Here is a 20,049-nt window from a genome sequence, read left to right as displayed (position 1 = left end):
TTATAAAGCTTGACGGGATAACTCCATGATATAAGGGTCAAACTGTTTGTTACATGAATATCCCATTGTAGTGGCATGTTCAGTTTAAAAAAAAAACATATATTAACATCAATTGATATTCCTGTGGGAAACAAACATAAACTGATATTGAAGTGAAAAAGTATTCCACACTGTTACTTGAAAACCCAATCTCAATATGCTGTCTCTAACTTGATATATAGTTGAATGTAATTTAGTTTGGACTGGCTAAACCTTCCAACTACTCCAGGAAGTTGGATCAGTAGGGTTAGGGGGTGGGGGTCTGTTATGTTATCTGGGCAAATGCTCTTCTAAAGCTTTACCAAAGCTATTATAATCTTCTTCTTGAATTTATCCGTAATACCTCCATGTTTGCTTAACTAAGTTATCTGCACTTGAAATTTCATCAAAATGCATCTTTTATGTAGAAATATTTTGTTCCTCAGTAGATAAATGATTAAAATATTATAAGGAAAAATAAAGGCATTTTCAACTGGAGTACCCCAGTGACATTTTGCTGTTGCCAGATGCATTTACAGAATACCACAAAATTAAAAAAAAAAAGTCATTCTTCCTGATACAATGCTATGTTTCAGCATAAAGGTGCAGAAAAGATCAAGTAATTTGGCTAAGCAATCAACTTCAGCCACCAGAAAATCCTTTTAAATAGTTATTTTGTGTTATGTGATAGTAGATGTTTGATATCCACTAACAAATCATAACAAACTCTAATAAGTGATCCTATCATTTAGGTAGTTACAGGTGAGACAAGGGAATTGGGAGAGGTTGAGGAGAGGGAGAAGAGGGGAGGAGGAGGGGGAGAGGAGAGGGGAGGAGGGAGAGGGGGAGGAGAGGGGATGAGAGGGGGAGGAGAGGTGGAGGAGAGGGGATAAGAGGGTGAGGAGAGGGGGAAGAGGGGGAGGAGAGGGGCAGGGAACTTCCTTTTTTTTTTTAAGTGACTGTGGGTACAGTCTTACAATCTTGAAAACTGATATACAAATAACTGGAAGGTAAAGAAATCTCCAAGTAAAAAATTACACAGATATATCCAATTTCAAATTATAAACATTGACCACTTGAAGGAGTATTAGGCCTCAAATGTCAATTAATTTCTATCTACGACAAAAAAAAAGAGAGGAAAATATATGGAAAGAAAAGAAATCTGTGACATTGGCACAGTAATTTCTTGGTGATTCAATTATGTATATTTTTAATTCTCATAATTAAGAATATGTAGACTAAACTTTTTTCAGAAAACAATGACAAAAGATGAATTAAATTAAACTTATACATATAACTATGAATAAATTTCTTTTGAGATTACATAATCCCTTCAAATATGAAATACTTAACTTTATCAATAATGAAAATGTAATTTAATGGAAAGACGAATCAAACCATCCTATTCCAACACCTGGGAGGGCTGGGGGTGCAGTTTCCTGCCCCCCTCACCCTTACCCACCTCAATGATTTTGATTATTTTAACCACTACTTAAAATTGGAATGACTGCTGGTACTCCTTATCTCAAACCTGTGTCAGGCTCCATCACAGCATTTGTTTATCAATTCTAGCATTTACAGTCCCTTTAGAAATGGTCAAGCAGTGTATTCACACATGCACTTGACATGTTATATTGAAGCATATAAAGGTGAATTTTACTGCTGCTTGCAACGTTGCATGGCAGAACTATCTAACTGTCGCACAGTTTACCATGAGCCCACTCACAAGTGCTAATGTGTGGTATTTTAAAAAGAATTAACAAAATTTGACAAAATGATCAGTGTCTGTAAAGTCACCTTTCTCTCACATTACGCATTTGAATATCACCATAGTTACCGAAACAAGGACGGAGGAGGTGGTTGAAAAGTGGAAATGAATAAAATAATCAGCAATCAGCCCAAAACAAGGCACCTAAATAAGCTTTAGATGGGGAAACAAAGGACAGCAGCAAATTCTGAAATTTCACCAAAAAAACGAAACCAGAAAATGAAAACGTTTATTTGTTACGATGACTAAACACATTGATGAACTTGAGAACACCAAACTGAAGAGGATTATCCACTGAATTGTGCGGCAACATATAAAGACATGTACCAGGAATCAGTTATCATGTTGGCAAAGTCTAATTAGTGACATAGTATAAAAACAGATACATGCATGAACATTAATGTGGTCCAATGTTATGATTTTGTAAGCATGTATCTACACACTTACATTGTATTATCCAAGTACATGTATTAAAGCTAATTTCAGATATATCTGATTAAGAATTCTATTTTCACTGATTAATATTAATGATGTGCACACAAAAATCAACATGGTTGATTGTATGACTGTATGTGTGACAAATCTAATATGCCAAGGATGAATACCATGGAACAATTTGTTCTTGTCTCATGTGTTTGCAAGACATTTCTTGTAATTTCATGCATATTAATGACAAAGTTGAAGACAATACCATATACTAATACCATACCAATAATGCCAGCTGTAGAATGTAGCAAACTGGGAACCTGAAATTCTAATTAAAAATTATATATCGAGGAAAAAACATTTTTTTGCGATGTTCACCACATTACCTTAAAAAATAAATTGCACCATGATCTTGAGGTCATTCTCAAAAGATTTATCATAAATTTTAAATAATTACCATCATCTTTTCAAAACATTATCTAAAAGATATAACTTATAAATATTATCGATAAACGTGTCAAATAAGGTGCATGTTCCACAAAGAAGATGCAATATAAAGCACAAAAAAAGATATGAAAAGTGCACATTTTATATGAAAAGAAGGAAGAAGAAGTATTGAGAGAAAAACCCCTTAAAATACAAAATTTTGAAAGTAAAAAGAAAATGCCTCATGAGATTTGATGTTTCAGAAACTTTGTTAGTTATCTTTTCTAACAAACCATGACTTTCCTGTAATGTTTGCCAGGCAGAAGGGTCCCCCCCCCACCCTTCTCATCTAGAAGGGGATTCCACAAGTCACCTCAGCTATCCAGCCCTTCAGTTGATGGCAATATCTACTTAAATGTAACCTGAGACTTGTAACTTTGAGGTTTGTAACCTCAGGATTGCAAGTCTCAGGGCTTGTAACCATAGGGTCACTGGTTCAAATCCTATTCTTGCCCAAAACGTTTTTTTTTTTCTTTTTCCATCGTTTATAAATTCCCAGTTAGCTTTTCCATTGTTTGTTTACTTATAAGAGTAGAGTAATGTATAACAGAAAATGCATATGTGTTGTTTAAATGTAGATACTTGTTCCTCGGACAGCTTCGGGCATAACAGTGAACACTGCTTTTGAATGCAAGATTCTCAAGTTTATACAGGTAGACATCCCAGAATGTACAGTTTTTAAGAGTTGGCAAGAAAATAAAATATTGATAAACAATAAATCGGCTAGATAAACGTGACTAAGAAAACATAAATATCCCTGTAATTCATCTACCACCATGGACAGTGTGGTGACTGGGTGTTAAACGAAAATAAACCTCTTCTTGTTGTTAAGAAATAATTCATGATTGATCATTAAATATTTCATTTTTTCCTGGATTTAAATGATTTGTGCAGAAAATAATACTGCTGATGTGAGAAGTGATTTGCAATATTAATAAAAGAGTGTGAACTAATACAATTATCACATTTAGCATTGGTTGTGCTTCAGATTCTGTTAAAGTGAAATCAGAAAGATTTCATATGAAAGCTGCATCTTGTATGAAACTTTGGTGTATGTAAGGATCTATAGATCAGTGCTTCTCAATTTATTTCTACATGGGCCAGAGAAAATTTTGATTGGAGCGAACGGTCACACAGAGTCAAATCTGACTATAACTAGATTGAGCGATATGCAGGGTAGTCTGGTCGGGTGTTCAAGCCTAAGGCACACTATAATTAGATTGAGCAATGTACAGGGTAGTCTGGTAGGGTGTTCAAGCCTAAGTCATATACTATAACTAGATTGAGCAATGTACAGAGTAGTCTGGTCAAGCCTAAGGCGTACACTATAACTAGATTGAGTGATATGCAGGGTAGTCTTGTAGGGTGCTCAAGACTAATACATATACTATAATTAGATTGAGCAATGAACAGGGTAGTCTGGTAGGGTGCTCAAGCTTAAGTCATACACTATAACTAGATTGAGCAATGTACAGAGTAGTCTGGTAGGGTGCTCAAGCCTAAGGCATACACTATAACTAGAATAAGTGATATGCTGGGTAGTCTGGTAGGGTGCTCAAGCCTAAGCCCCAAGCTGATGAAAAAGAAGACTAATTATTTCATTTTGGAAAGTCTTCAAAGAGTTGGTGGGAGAGAACTGATTTATAAAATTGACAATTTGAGGTATTTTATAACAATTTCTATTCTAATGCTGTACCTCTCTCAGGACAAGAGCATTTGTCACCATGGTAACAGGACACCAGTCATTCAGTAGACTTGACACTTTCATCGTCGCTAAAGGCAATGATCTAAGGAAGACAAAACAAATGTACAATTTAAACAATGAATCTGGGTTTGATTCCAGAAATCCATTCACATATATAAATTTTTCTGCATTTATATCGTCATGATTTAATGTAAACAAACATATGTGATGTCTTACATTCTACCTCAAAGGTCTTCTTTGCAAGAAAGTGAAGGAAATAAATCCCAATTTTCAAATGTTTTAGTGGCCTTAACAAACATAATTGTTTACTAAAACATACTCCATTTCCTGAACAGTCTTTCTTTCTCAATTTCATATATAAATAAATTATAATATATATATATATATATATATATATATATATATATATATATAAATATATATATTCTTTATTCCCAGCATCCCATGACTGTCGGTTTTGTCATCACTGCTCATGTAACTAGTGTGTTATTCTTGATACCGGGTCAAATACTTCAATTCAGCAAGGTACGATATTTCCCAGCATATCTAGATCTACGTCGAGGTCTGGATTCTAAATCGGGTCAAGTTAGCCACAAACCTACACGTTTCAGACACAGTGGGTAGGGGAACAGATGAATGAATTTTTACAAAGAATGCCAATGAAAAAAGAAAGATGAATGACAAAGGTGACAGAGAAAAGAAACAAAATATAATACTACCCAACAATAGGACAATAGGTAGGAGTGAACAATAGATAACCATAGAGATAACTTATTCAGTAGTTACATGCCATAACAAAGAAGAGCAAGTACATATTTAAGTAGCCAATTATTGAAGATAAGCATTATTGCCACACACGTGTAGCTCAAGAAATCTCGTACTCATGGTTTATGATCCACACGTCAAGTACGAGAACAGCTGATGCTGGCAATCTTTAACTATTTTCTCACAAGCTTGCGTTTCAGACCCTCAGAAACAAAGTACATACAGTCGCAAATGATAACAAAATAACTTACAGAAGCAGCCAAAAATTTAAAAATAACAATGTTATGAAAAAATTGTTAGAAAAAAACTTTGTACTTTTACGACACCAATGTTTTGCAGAGCCATTTCAGTCTATCTAGGAAACTAAATGGAGTTTTTTGATCGAGTAAAAGTCTGTATGTTAATATAAGAATGGGCATGCTTACTGTTGAATACGTTGACCTGGTATTTGTCCTTTAACCAAAAACCTTCTACTATACATATTTCATGAATATCGAAACAAGCGAGATGATATAGCAGACCGTCATCTACTAGATATTTCATCTTTACATGACGAAAATTAGTCCATTAACCATAGGTTGCATTTTCCAGCTCTTTTGACCTCAACTTACTGAAACTTTATCTCTCCTGCAAACAGACTGGTGAGTTTGGGAGAGTTATGATTTGTTCCCACCTTGCCATGTCTGCCTTGATCTGATAGTGATTTGGCTACTAGCTGTGTGATGAGTTGCATAATAGACGAATAAGCAGCTCAACTAAGGTGCGAAAAGATGGGATAGTTCACTCAGCTAACCGACTGGAAAAAAACCTGCTGTTCAGTGGCAGGTTTTGGGATGCACCCTATAGCTAATGGACACTTTCACGGCATGATTTCTCTTTCAGAGGACTGAAAAGTTTTGTAAATCTCACCTCGGAATAGTCGATCTCCTGATGCAGAGTCGTCAGCCCGCTGTGGTCCTCCAGGAAGGAAGGCTGATTGAAAGCCTTGAGCAGAAAGTTAAAACCTTGCTCTCTGTAACCAGACATCACAGATTCTGAACACGCTGTGCATTTATTGAAGGCCAAACTAGCCGGTAAGATGGTATGGAAACGTGCTAGGAAACCACGGATCTGAATTGGCGAGAAAAAAAGCCAAGGTTTGCTTTACACTGTTACATACAGTAAGCGGTAACAATGATATGAATTTACCAAAAGAAAAATAAAATAAAATATTTTTTCATAGATTATCATGCATTAAGCTGATATTAAAATAATATTCTACACAGAAGCATAGGGTACCGAGTGGTGCCAGAAGGTCCTACCTGATGGGGTACCAATCCCAGGGGTGATATGAGGGAAGCATTCAAATGATCGTCTTTGGCACTGGTGTCAGCGGCTGCATGTCCTCTGAAAATAATAAAAATTTCAATTTAATATGAAATGATTCCAATAACACATAATACAGTTGATAGGCATCTGCTTCATATCGCTCTGTATCTGACCTTGTATCATCGAGAACAGACTTGTAGTAAGTACTAAGTCCATACTCGTAATGTGTCAGTTTAGCATAGCTACCTGAACTGGTTTTCACCATCGTAAATTTGCACTCACATCTGGGGCATTTTAGAAATCTACATAGATACCAATGAAATGCTCGTTTTAGTACTTGTAACCTCGTTTTACAGCCTTTGTACTCTGACTGGTACTCAAGTGGAGTTCTGCTTGTACTCATAATAATGCTGTTGTACTCATATTACGAGTCTTATGAGTTTATAAGAGACCTTAAGTCATCCCCTAGGCACAGGGGAGGTTCATGTGTGTCTACCATAAGACTACACTTTGTTTTATATAGAGTAAATCATGTAACAGGTTATTGCTCCGTGGATGGACTCTAGAAGATCAGACGAGACCGGTTGGGTGGGAACGCTTACCCGTTAGGATGCTGCAACAGGCTAACCATAAGCTCTACAGCTAGGGCAGCAGCTACCATGGAGAGACCCGGTCTAGATACTGTACACTGCTGGTCAAGGGTGCGGTCTCTGGTCGACTGAGGCAGAGAAAGAAAGGAGAAGACAATACACTAAACCATAGTAATTATCAACTTCTTGGACTATGAATGTTGCTTTCAGTCTTGTAGTTACTATGACATAAACCTTATACATACAGTTGTAGACTCTGGGCACTCTGTTAGAGAAGGCAACAAAATTAGTACCAACCTAAGCGACAAGGTCAACATCTAGTTACTTAATGTTTGCTTTTGCTGCGATTTAATTCTTTTTTATTTTAATTCTCCAAGACATGGTTGCAATTCTGCTGAGAAGATTAATCACTTACAACTGAGAGAAATTCGCATTTACAAACTTGCATAGAGAATCACTCTGCAGTTTCTAACCAAACACACAATATTTTTACTGTAAGAGTCTGTTTATGAAACAATATCATCCATGGAACTCCTTTGACAAAACTAAAAAAAATTTACAAAAAAATAATTAAAATTATGTTTGTGAAACAACAAGATATGCTGACAACAACAGAAGTACAATAAGTTAATTAAATTATAAGGAGCATTTATTGTAACACTCTATAGTACTCCAACAGTTTCATCTTTTTATACAAAGAAGAAAAGACAAATATGGTACAAACAAAAACAGAAAAAAGGAAGGAAAAAGAGATTTGGTTTACTGACATTTCCAGGCGCAACAACATCGTTACAAAAATAACATCCCAAACGATGGCCAGGAATACAGGCTAAATTGACGGGACTTGCAGTGGAGCCTTCCGACTCATCTGTCTTGAGACCGTGACGTAGTACCAGGTAGGTGTCAAATCCTAAAGCAGCATTGACAACCAGCTGTAAAGGAAACAGGGATTTATCACATTACACTTTTCATTACTGCAAATTTTTCAATCCTTATAGGATTAAGGTACAGTAAGACATTCCTTGATAAAACTCTAATCTTCCCATCTTCCTCCCAACTGAATCTTTCTATTCTCTGCTGTAACCCTCTAAAAAAGTTTTTTGAGACATTATTTCCCTATGTGAACCCCCTGGTATCCATCAGTTCACACCATGAGATGACATCTCCCCCCCCCCCCTCCCTCCTCCACCTCACTCTCAAGGACAAAGAAGATGATGTATCTGGTACTCACCTTTCTCTTACTAGCTGCTATCAGGGTAGGTAACCATCTACTCTCTCTGGTGTCCATTAATAAATAAATCACATCATGTGATTCAATTAATGCCTCTAATTTACCAACATCTTCTTGTACTTGTTTCAGAGCAGCTTCTGTTAAATAAAATCAGAGTGAACCACTAATTTAGCAAATTTACATCAGAAATACTTACAAAAAAAGTTCAAAATGAAAGTCAAAGCATATCTTTGCATTTACTAGTAGTCACAGAAACGAAAGTGAGCATGAAAATGTTTCTCATTTAATACTACAGAGATACTTTCAAATAAATTCAAATCTTATTTCTTTGATAAATAATAGTAAACATGACAAGTCTGGAAGAATAAAGAATTGAAATCATTTCATAAAGAATCAAAACTGAAGAGGGTGTGGTTCAAACAAGGGCAATACACATAAAGTATTGTTGTAGCTAATTTCTGTGGAATAAACAGAATAAGAGATTGTGCCTTCTTGACAAAGTATGCCACATTTACTCACCACTCTTGCCAACAGCGTGGCCCGGCATGGGGATGGAAAACTGGTGACCGGAAGAAGTCTAGGGCAGGCAAAGAGAAAAAATGTATGTTATTATATAAAACTAGTTTCTGATTGTACTCAAATTTCATATGAGCTAGAGATGATGAAAAAAAATAACACCAAAAAAATTAAAAGAAAAGGGGATTCAGAGGGGAATTTGTTGACCTCTTGCAACCTTGCAAACCTGAAAAATGATACTAAATTCATGATGTGATGGAAACATGGTATATAGATGTTCTTCAAAAGCTTGACTCTCAGATTATAAACTTCTTGTTGATTTAATACATTTAGAATGTTTGCTTCCATGCCAATATTCTCTCATATAAATTGCATCGATACCTAACATGTTTGTACTAGAATGATATTTACCCCAGTGAACAGAGATTTGTATATTACAAAGAAAACCAACGATATTGTCACCTCTGCTCTTGCCAGATGCAATAAAAATGTCACCAAATTTAAGAATATTTTGTCCACAGTACGATATGCTATGTGTATGTGGTTTTGACCTAAAGATGTAGAAAATATCCTTTCTTTTATGGAGCGTATAACATCGCTAAAAGTTTTTGTTTAAGAGGATAATTTACTCACCACACCGGGAAAGATCTTCTTTAGTTTCTCGGCAGCCGTGGCAGCTTTTGGTTTTCCGCCGTTCTGGGAATCTTCAAATTCAAAGAGTGACTGTCTGACAGGGTTTGAGTACGAAACTGTCGAATTATCAACAAACGTGACGGTCCTGACACCCCAGCCCTACAAAGACAAATCAGATCAATGGTGGATATGTTTAAAGCTGCTGGCCAAACATTTCAAACACAAAGATGCGAGGACAATATATGTATATATTCATATCAAAAATGAATATCAAATATGTCTGTATCAATATATGTACCTTTTTTGCATTAGTGTTGCAATAATTGCTTGCAAGAAGCAAAGATGGGGCACGATTTGAGTAATAGTGCAAACTACCAGAGTAGAGTTCAGACTGCATAAACATTCAGCCGTTTCATGCAACTTAATATAAAGCCAAAGGCTTCCTGTACAAGTCAAACGCAATTTTTATCAACCCAAGGTTGTTCAAAAATCGAATCTATGTGAATCTTTCATATAAAATTAGCAAATATATAATATTCCTCTTAAAATACAATGAGTTTATAACAAATTTCCAAAAATTCTGTAAACTTAATGTGCAACACCAAAGCAGAAAAAGAGAATAAAATATTTAATATGGTAACTTACTATTAAGCATCTGGCAACGTTGCAACCCAATGTACCTGCTCCTAACAGAAGACACTTTGTTTGTTGAACTTTTTCCAAGTCTAGTTCTTGTATTAACCTCCATCTCATCAGCTTTAAATTCAAATCCACTGATGATTCTGCTAACCTGAAAGCAAGGAATAAAAACAGGAAAATGTTATCGCCAAGGGAACACGGAAGTCTCCATATTCTACAGTACACAACAAGTTATACCTTTGTCTCTTTGTTTGATTACTTCCTTAAAGTGAGTGGGGCTCGTTTACAATCGCTATCTTTGCTTAACTTTAGGTAAATGTAATATTTGATCCTAATGGGACCAGCATAACATGACATATTTTTGTTACATTGTTGTCACATCTCCTTGGACATGTGGGTATTTTTTTAATTTGCAAGAAAACAAAAGCAGTTTTGTTGCTTTATGCCATCACAGACTATTGTACTTTGTGTTTCTCTAAGCACACACAGAGAAGACTGTTAAACACACATCAGACTTTTCTTACATGTCAGTTATAACAGAAACAACTCTCCTGATGAAAGTTTGTGAAGACACATCCTACCATGAGATTTGTCTCATTAAACATAGCTAATAGTTAAAAACACAGTTTGCACATAGAAGATGGCTCTAGTCACTCTTGTGTGAAGCAGCAATAACACCATCCTTTCTAGCTTGGTGCTCTATTTCAGAACACTCAGAAATATGTCCCAGGAAGGAGAAAAGTCACAGCTGACCTCTTCACCACCCTGGGGCCCTCTCCACTCATTCTCCAAATGAGAATTATGAAAATACATGGAATATTTACAAAACTTCCTAAGTGAACTGATTAATTAATGCCTAAGTGGCTATGACTAATGATAAAGGTTGCCATGATAACATATAGGATCTACTCCTGGATAAGAGAATTATTTTCTCTCTCTAAAGGCGAGGCCTGTTTTCTGCTCTGTTTGTATCATACATAGCAATCACAGAGTCTATCAATGAGAATAGTTTACACTTCATCGAAGTACATCTTACCTGTTGGGGTCCATGCTTGAACTCAAATCCACCGTTCTTGCACCTAACTTGTTCTTTTGATTTCTTTCCCAACCAACACATTTTGGACATTCTGTAAGAATCACAGCAAAACGATTGCCAAATGAACAACACACTATCTGTACATGTGTTCAACACCATACTGAAATAACTTCTCAGTGCAATACATTGCAAACTGGCACTAAATTACAAAGCAAATATGAACATGGATCTGTGTTTCCAAGAGATGAAAAATACGTCAAGATTACAGTTTCAAGAAAAACTTTGACTCATCTACTCAAGATTGCCATGTCCTTAAAAGCATAGTATATAAAACCTCAATTTACAATTCACCAAAATGTGATGGTCTATAATTAAATTGGTTGGGCAAAGTTTGGACAATGTTAGGTTGGCAATGTTTTGGCCTACACTGTAGCAATGCAGCCCACACAGAAGTTGCTACAGCCTGTGAGGGAGCAAGGCAGCCCACACACAAGTGTTTGGCCTGCGAGTAGCAAAGCAGCCCACACACAAGTTGCTACAGCCTGTGAGGTTTTCAAAACCGTATTTATGTGACCTACAGAACCCTATGATATCAGAGCGATGCTTTTATTCCAGCAAAATCTACTAATCAAAGAGTTCACTGAATGTCAGGCAAAACATTAACACTGGGGAGTTTGTATGCCGGTCCTACTCATGATAGGATATTTCAACATAACAGATGGGCAATGCATATGTAAACCTTTCTGATCTTTTGGTTTCCATAATATGTAATATTTCCATTTTTGTAATGGAAGTCAGAACATCCTTAAGCACTGCAGCCTGTGATTGCAAACAAAGTTTTGACTATGACTTGCAAGAAGGCTTGTCGGATATGAGGTGATGTTAAACAATATGATTCATCATTGAAATTCATCTTTTTACAAGGTAAATTATATGCAAACTTTCTAAATTAAAAGTCTACTATTTCGCGATTCTTTAATAGAATACCTCCCATACTATGTAAATCAGGTTCAAGTTTTCTTTGTGTCATCTGAGTAAATTTTCATGCAAAACGAAGGCAGACAGGACACAAAATTGCTGATGAGTGCAACACAAGATACTTAATTCACAAAAGAAGCTAACCTTTACAAACAAACTGCTGACTGGCTTCATATTACAAAAAGCCGAATAGTATCAATACGAGGAAGAGGCTAGTCTCAAAGAAAAGGTCAACATCTAACAGATACACCAAGAATATCTCAAAATGATGACCTCATAATTACATTATGGCTGATTTAGATTTATAACAACTAAACTGTGATGTAGATATACATTAAACTTTCTGAGTAGAGCAAATGTTACTCCAGTGTTACAAATTGTGTAGTAGATTTAAGGATAAGGATTTTTCTTTCTCCTTCACATATTTCGGATCACTATGGGGATCTCTGTGTACAAAAGCTGCTATACATATTCTGCATAGCAACGTGCTATGAGATACCAGATAAATGATTCACTGTATATAGGCATTCATACCTTTCATATCTGTCATTGATGGTAGGTTTAATACTAATACTATACTATGATCACAGCTACGCTGGCCTTCCCGGCTTCTGTCTCTGTAACAAATGATGGAAATGGGTTCCTGACTGGGCCTACAGAGACAAAAAACAAAACAAAGGATCATAAGTTTTAGTATAACAATGGTTATGAATGTAATGAAAAATGCTGAGATGCTATGATACCTCAAAATTTTTTGAACTCTGGTAACTAACAGGCATTTCTGCAGTTTTATTTAGGCAAGGCCTTTTCCTACTACTGTACTTTACAACCGTTACCCCCCCCCCTCCCTCCACTATGCTCATTGGTAACTTGTAACACCCACACACCCAAGAGTGCACCATTCAAACAGTTTCTCACAGGGATACTAAACGGTGCACCTAATGGGTGCAGCCATAAATCTGTTCTCATAACTACATATGTTTTCAAGTTACCTCACAGGTGCCCAATATGCTTGGGTCAAAACTGCATCCTAATAGTGGTCTGTACGACCAAGACATGAACTTTTCATATTTGGTGATGTTTCTGTATTAAAATACATCTGGCAATGACAGAGTGAATGATGTCACGACGAACAATTAAGCTGAAAATGGTCCTGCTTTTTCTTCATAATGTTCAAACCGTTTCTCCATTGAGAAATAATATCTCTACCGAAAAGTTGCATTTCGATGGGATTCTAAATACAGATAAACATTGACAGCTAAGGAAGCATCCCGTATGCATCACATTCTAATGATAGGGAAGCTTAGCTTCTGTAGAATACCTACGATAATGACGTCACAGATCACATACTGTGATCCACTTACTGTAGTAAGAGAGGCTTTAACAAGTCGAAATTAATTGCAATCAATCGACCAGATTTGGAGTTAAGGACAGGAAATCGAGATGGAAATTTCAACCACAGGGTGAAATATTTTCACTTTCAGATTTAGTCATCCATTTACTGCTACTGGCATATCACTATACTAGTTCCATTAAATACATTGAAAGACTGTAACGACAGTGTACACACTTTCAGTTTCCAATTGAGTACGTACTCAATCTCTGAAGAGAGTCATCAAATTTCCTTTCAGTTTAACATCAAACTTTTGCTTGGCATTCTGCATTACTAGGAAAAAAGTGTCATTGGAAGCTAATTTTATGGTAAAAGCAAATCTACCATGTAATTGATAAAATATTTGCCTTGAAAAATTTGATGAAACAATGACACCAGTGATCATGCATACTTTAACTCCATTGACCGCTGCAGGTAAGATTGAAGTCTATTGCGGGCCGGAATTTGGCCAGCTGGTCGCCTACTGAGAAGCCCTCTTTATAAACAAGATAAATGCTGAGCAACCCCCTTACCATTTAGATGCAATTAGAGCGAGGTAATTTCTCAATGGCCAACCGGGATGCTCACTTAGGGTACAGGGATCGCAGAATCCATAGAACACCTGCAGAGTAAAAATTAAACATTTATTGTTTTAAAGCATTCTATGTCAAATAATGCCTTTCTAATCTTTCAACTTGTGTCTAATATCTCTCGTTATTCTTTCTGTCTTTCCCTTGTTCTTATCTTTCTTGAATCTCATCTTCTCTTTATATGTTATTGTTATTATCTGATAGCTCTACCAACCCCACCCACCCACCCAGACCCCCCCCCCATTTGAGAATACAGTAGGTGATAATATTAATAATTATGCAGATTAATGACTATATAGAGGTTTGGGGGGGGGGTAATACTGATTTAAGGGCAGGGAGGGGGAAAAGTTACTACCAGGAACTAGCTGATGGTGATGTAAGGGTATAAATTTGTTGCCACATGAATTCATCCTTTTTTATTGGGGTGGGGGAAGGGGGAGGGGGTATAATGGAATTCTAATGTTGGTATACTTCACACACTTATGAAGGCAAAATATATCAAGATAAGTACTCTACCTTTGCTTTCTTTGAAACCTTGTTAGCTTTATCCAGGGTTTGCAGCTTGATAGAATTTCCGTCTTGAACGACCAGGAAGAAGCCGAGATGTGGAACAGTCTTAACCAAGGAATCATACTCTTTCTGAAGAGATTTCACCTTTAAGACAAGAAGTCAAGAAATAGCTATTATTGTAATAGTTACTAATCATGTTGTATCTGTCAGGTTCATCAGCTTCAAAACATTTTCTGACAGTAAACTCAAACTCAACACCTGTTAGTGTTCAAGCTGTTAATTTGTCTTGGTATGCATTTAAACTGTGTCCAAGCCACGTAAATTGATCCACACACTTACCCAGAGTCATCACAACCTGGCTCAACTAGATGGCCGTGACCCATTTTGGGGGGGGGGGGTGAGGGGTGGTTGCTAAGACCCAACTGACCCCAACACACTGAGTGACTGATCGGTTTCCTCAACAATAGATTTCTGGTTTGACAGGTGCTCAGTTAAGTCACATAAAAATTCCCTCAGATTGTTTACATTTGTTGAAACTGGGTATTTATTGGGTGATGTACTCTGCCAGTCAGGGAAGCGCTGCATGTTTTCCCGACAAAAGCCTATGCCGACTTAAAACTGGCAATATCTTAATCAGTAGTAGCTTTAAGCACCCTGCTTAACTATCCACCACTCAACTCTGTCAAGTTGATTCAGGTTGCATTCAGTCTGGCAGTGTCCAGCTGACAGTGTCTAGCTGACAGTGTCCAGCTGACAGTGTCCAGCTGACAGTGTCCAGCTGACAGTGTCCAGCTGGCAGTGTCCAGCTGACAGCTGGTGGTGGCTAACACTTCTGTTACACCTCATTTGAAACTAGGTCAGATTACCGGAATGAGACGTTTCTTCGTGTGCGAGTCTTCACACCCTTTAAAGCAAGCTTTGCTTGCAACATTGAATATATCTCAACGATTCCATTTCATTTTGACAAATATTGGAAAGACCGTTGATACCTGATTTGAGGTGAACACATCTGTGATCCGTTGAGCCGGTTTGTGAACAGTGACTGGTTCTGGAGTAACCAGCGCAGGAAACGCAAACCAATAATGGTAATGATACTTCTTTAAATCCTGCAAAAATAAAACAAAAAATCAAATAAAGGTTACCAGGTAATGTGTTTGGCATGATGGGATGCAGGAGGTGGAAGGAAAGGGGCGGGGGGGGGGGGGGGAGGAGTTATAATATCAATAGATCTATTCCTAATAACGGTAACACTAGGTAGACAAGCTTTACAAAGACAGAGACAATACAAGATAGTAGTTGATAGTAAGGAAAGAGTACCTTTTTCCCCCTCTCTGAATGTTTTATTTGTCTTTCTTTTTTCGTCAATAGAAACAATTTGGGTGTCAGCCATTTTCACAAGAAACTTTGGTCTTTGAATTTGACTTGAATTCTATTAAAATTTTTGTAAATATCATTTGAGAACAAAAACATTGAATTACAATTTCAAACTAAAGCGGACAACACAATCAGTCAGTCCGCAATCTGTCGACAAAAATCTTTGGAAATCAATACAATGAGTGGTTTGGCAGGTGCAGATGTTGAATGACCATAATCCCATCCCTAGAAGATGCTAGATTACTATTATCAAATACTAAAATAATTCTGTGAAAATAGAAGAAAATAAAGAAAGATTATGGATTGATAACTGATGGCAGTGCAGTCTATTTGATTTATTTGTTAATGACTTTGACTTACACAGAATGTTAGCAACATAAACCTTGAAAGCAGAAAAGGTTCGGTGATTGCTTTACCACTCTTGATATCATCCCAGATCTAAAGTAGACAGCAAAAAAGAGAGAAGAAAACTTGAATTGAAACTTTGTGAGAGAATTGAAACACATCTACAAGTGTGCATTATAAGTAGAGACCAACATTAACTGTGGAGTGATTACAAGGTGGTATCAAATCATCAAGAAATTAATGGAGTGTTTTCCTGTAGGGAAATTACAATTGACATTCATCGGGCAACAATTGTAAAATAAGGAACAGAAGACATATTCAAAAAGTCAAACATATTTTAGGTAGAACTGGATTTAAGCTGTGAGGAACGCCTTGTGTTGTCAGAAAAACAAATGATGCTGCACTTAATGCAAAGAGGCAGCTAAATGTGATCAACTGCAACTAACGGGTTTGACAGCACAGATTTCAGAACAAAATATTTATTATAATGAGGTCACTGGGTTTGCTTTCCTCTGACTCCCTTTAAAAGCATACAAATTGTTTTGTTTCCTCAATAGTTGTTTTACAATTTCTGGGTCAGTTTTGATGGTCTGCCATGATCATGTTGATAATCTGTCGTCCAGTTACAGAGTTGTTGACAATTAACAATTCATAACCATCAACATTAAATATGAATGTAAGAGACTGACATCGGTCAGCTTGCGGCTTTGATAAGCCAACGAGGCTTCTTCGCGAGTTCCTGCTTGCAGGAGGATCTAATATACATACATATACATACATACATACATCTTATGGACATATCTAAATGTTCCGAAATATGAAAATAAAGATCTAATGGATATATATATCCGAACGTTCCGAAATACGGAAAGAACGTTTGGAATAAGCAAGGAAAGGCAAGGATTACCTGCTTTGCAGATTGTTCTAGTACATTCTTTTTATCAATCTCTCTGAATGCATTAAGGGTATTAAAGTTGATTAACGTTCCTGGAGATGGAAAGAGATGAGATGATATGTGGCCAGGTCTGTGGGAGAGACATTTTACAAAAGCTTGAGAACAGTCCAAACTGACGTAACATTTTACCCGGGGAACGCGGTCTGTGACGATATGAATGAATTAATGTTTTTGTCCATCCACTAATGAAACTGTCCTACAGACTTGTTGTCTTTTAAGTTCCATTTCACATGCAGTCTCTTTATTTTATTGTTAATACTATGCCATCATCTTCCTTGTAAGGTAGGTGTACTTCCGATCTCATAATTTTTGGTTCAAGCAGCAAACATTAAATGGAAAATGCTGTTACATGAAGATTATACTTTCAATATTCCGATGGTTCAAAACATTGAATCATTTGTAAGCAGTCCATGATTTACTTTGATTTTAAATAACTTTCTAAGTCATCACTTTCTGGACAGTAGATATTTCTTCCTGCACAATGCTGTTAAAGCCTTTCCCTGCATGATCTGTGTCCCTATCCTATTTTCCTTGAAGCAGTCAGGTTTCGAAGGAAAATAACAAAAGTCAGGGATGTGCCCACTAAAAATTACCGCCCAGCATTGTCTTAAAATCGTGAATCCCGCCCAGCACTATTTTCATCAAAAATCCTGACATTCCTAACAATATATTTAACTTTACATTGGGCCTAAATCATACAGACTAATAATGCATCAGTTACGCATGCGAGAATAAATATGTTCACATAAATATAGCCACATATAAAACAGCCTCCATGTGGCTTTTAATGCTGTTATGTCAAACAGAACAACACTGAATACAAAAGAAAGGAGGCCTTTATTATTTAAATAAATGCTTAACTCACCCTTCAAAAGCATTGTACTCTACACAGAGTCTGCATGGAACACCATCAGGGTCACCTATGGAATAAGAGTTTATTATGATATGAATTGGGGTGGCAACTGTATTGTTCATAAAAGTGGCAAAGAGGAAAAATACAGTTTTTAAGTTGCCTGTTTCTTTCATCGGTAACTTAGTGTTTGTTATGCATCATATATTACCAGGACTACCAAATCCAGTCTAATTTTAAAGGAAGTTACTTTCTTTCCTGCCCAATTTCTAACAACCAATTGATACATGTGGTGAGCTCTGATACATTACCATTTAGCACAGTTTGCCATCATTAAACAGAAATTTACAATAAAGTTATTACTTGACTTAATTCATACACTTGGACGCATAAATGTTACATGTAATTGTCCATACTGGTAGTTGTCTGTAGGGATACAGGTTGTGCATTTACTGTACCATTGTAGTAATAGCCATGGAGGTCTCTGGGTTGATCATCCAGCTTATACTCTTCTAGTTTTTTCTTGCTGAGTGTCGGCCAAAACCCTGCATCTAGCGCACTACTGAATGGAGCAAACTGAAGCTGTACTGAGCCTTCTGACATGATTGTACCTGGAATAAACCACAAAATTAATCTAACAGAATAGTTTAAGTGAAATTACTTTCTTGGAGTAGTATCCTTAATAATTACATATCACTGTATAATGATGGGGGCGACATCAATATTACCTGCTTTGAGTTCATACTAAGACTTTAAATTGTCAAGAAATGTCAAATTAGTTTCTTTACTGGCCTCAAAAATATACATTTCATCCGGAACAGAAAATTTACTGTAAATTTTTTACAATCAAATGTGGATTTGGATCACATAGCTTCTAGTTCTAGGCCACAAAAATAAACTTTGCGTACTTTAAACTGACTTTCATCTTCCTCTCGAAGTTACTTCTAAGTTATTGTTTTAAGTTTAACATAAGACCTAACGTTAGTCCTGCTAACAGTCAGTAACACACAGCCTTGCATGTTCTACATAGTTTGGTCTCCTCAGAAACAGGTTCGGTTAGGAAGAGCTGGCCCGCAGCTACTTCTTTAATTATTCTTCATCAAATACTAGCACAATAGTTCATTTTGATCTTAATCTTACCAGAATGTGATGTTACTAGTAATAATAATCTTACCAGAATGTGATGTATTTACAGTACAGTGCGTAACTTATCAGTAGCAGAACTGCTACCAATACAAATATCAACGCAAATCAGAATTAAAAGGGGGACTTCGTTGACTTGGCAGTTTACCTCAAACTCCCAAGGCTCACGTGCCTAAGAAGCTTCAAGCCGAGCTTACAGGGGTAAACAGAAGATAAAAGTTTGATTATCGAATATCGTTGCAAGATCCTACTAAGAATCATGACATACATAAAGTATTATCTCACCGTTTTCTTCTGCTTGGAATAGTACAGACTTTTCAGAGCTTCGAACCACGCACTTCCTCTTTGCGAATCAGCTAATGTTGTTCATAAGTAACGCGTGTACGGTTCAACCTCCCTGCCATTCTACTATGGAAAATCAGGGTAAACTTTTCATGTGAATTCGGTAGCCTCTCGAAAAAAATTAAAATCTACGCAAGGGCAACAAAACATCGATTTTTTACATTTCACTTTTTATTTCCCGCAACCAGGGGCTTGAAGAGTTAGGTCGGGCCCCGGGGAAAATTGTATCATCGTTATTAATTATCACTTTCCTTCAACAATTATGAAAAGGAAAATGCATTATTTTTCATTTCATATTTCCCGCTCAGGACAACTAATTTACCCCCCCCCCCGAGCTGTAGCCTTTTGCACCCCCACTCCCACAGTCGACAGGACTGCTTACAGTGCTATTTAGCCTCCAATTATACTGTACACGTGTATTATTAGCAACAGTAGCAAAAACTATTGCAGTAACAGATTGAGTAGCCTA

At 36.7% G+C, this 20,049-nt stretch overlaps 1 protein-coding gene across 2 annotated transcripts; it reads right to left on the bottom strand.

Annotated features, from left to right (window-relative positions):
* Positions 1-1,197: 1,197 nt before the first annotated feature.
* On the bottom strand, positions 1,198-19,659 carry LOC139961515 (ubiquitin-like modifier-activating enzyme ATG7). 2 transcript variants are annotated; one of them, XM_071960735.1, is made up of 19 exons: positions 19,524-19,659; positions 18,554-18,706; positions 18,111-18,165; positions 17,198-17,315; positions 16,306-16,383; positions 15,561-15,677; positions 14,578-14,715; positions 14,005-14,093; positions 12,634-12,752; positions 11,122-11,212; positions 10,092-10,236; positions 9,447-9,605; positions 8,817-8,874; positions 8,298-8,434; positions 7,834-7,998; positions 7,079-7,194; positions 6,470-6,554; positions 6,078-6,278; positions 1,198-4,485 (listed from the first exon to the last, which is right to left on the bottom strand). In XM_071960735.1, the coding sequence occupies exons 2-19, from the start codon at positions 18,696-18,698 to the stop codon at positions 4,441-4,443; spliced, it is 2,061 nt and encodes a 686-aa protein (XP_071816836.1). In that variant the 5' UTR covers positions 18,699-18,706; positions 19,524-19,659; the 3' UTR covers positions 1,198-4,440. The 2 variants fall into 2 exon arrangements, with proteins under 2 accessions (XP_071816836.1, XP_071816837.1); XM_071960736.1 differs by having other exon boundaries at positions 19,507-19,598.
* Positions 19,660-20,049: the final 390 nt, after the last annotated feature.

This window comes from Apostichopus japonicus, chromosome 20, assembly GCF_037975245.1.
Source record: "Apostichopus japonicus isolate 1M-3 chromosome 20, ASM3797524v1, whole genome shotgun sequence".
NCBI classification, from domain to species: domain Eukaryota; kingdom Metazoa; phylum Echinodermata; class Holothuroidea; order Aspidochirotida; family Stichopodidae; genus Apostichopus; species Apostichopus japonicus.
This window is presented reverse-complemented; position numbering and strand designations above follow the sequence as displayed.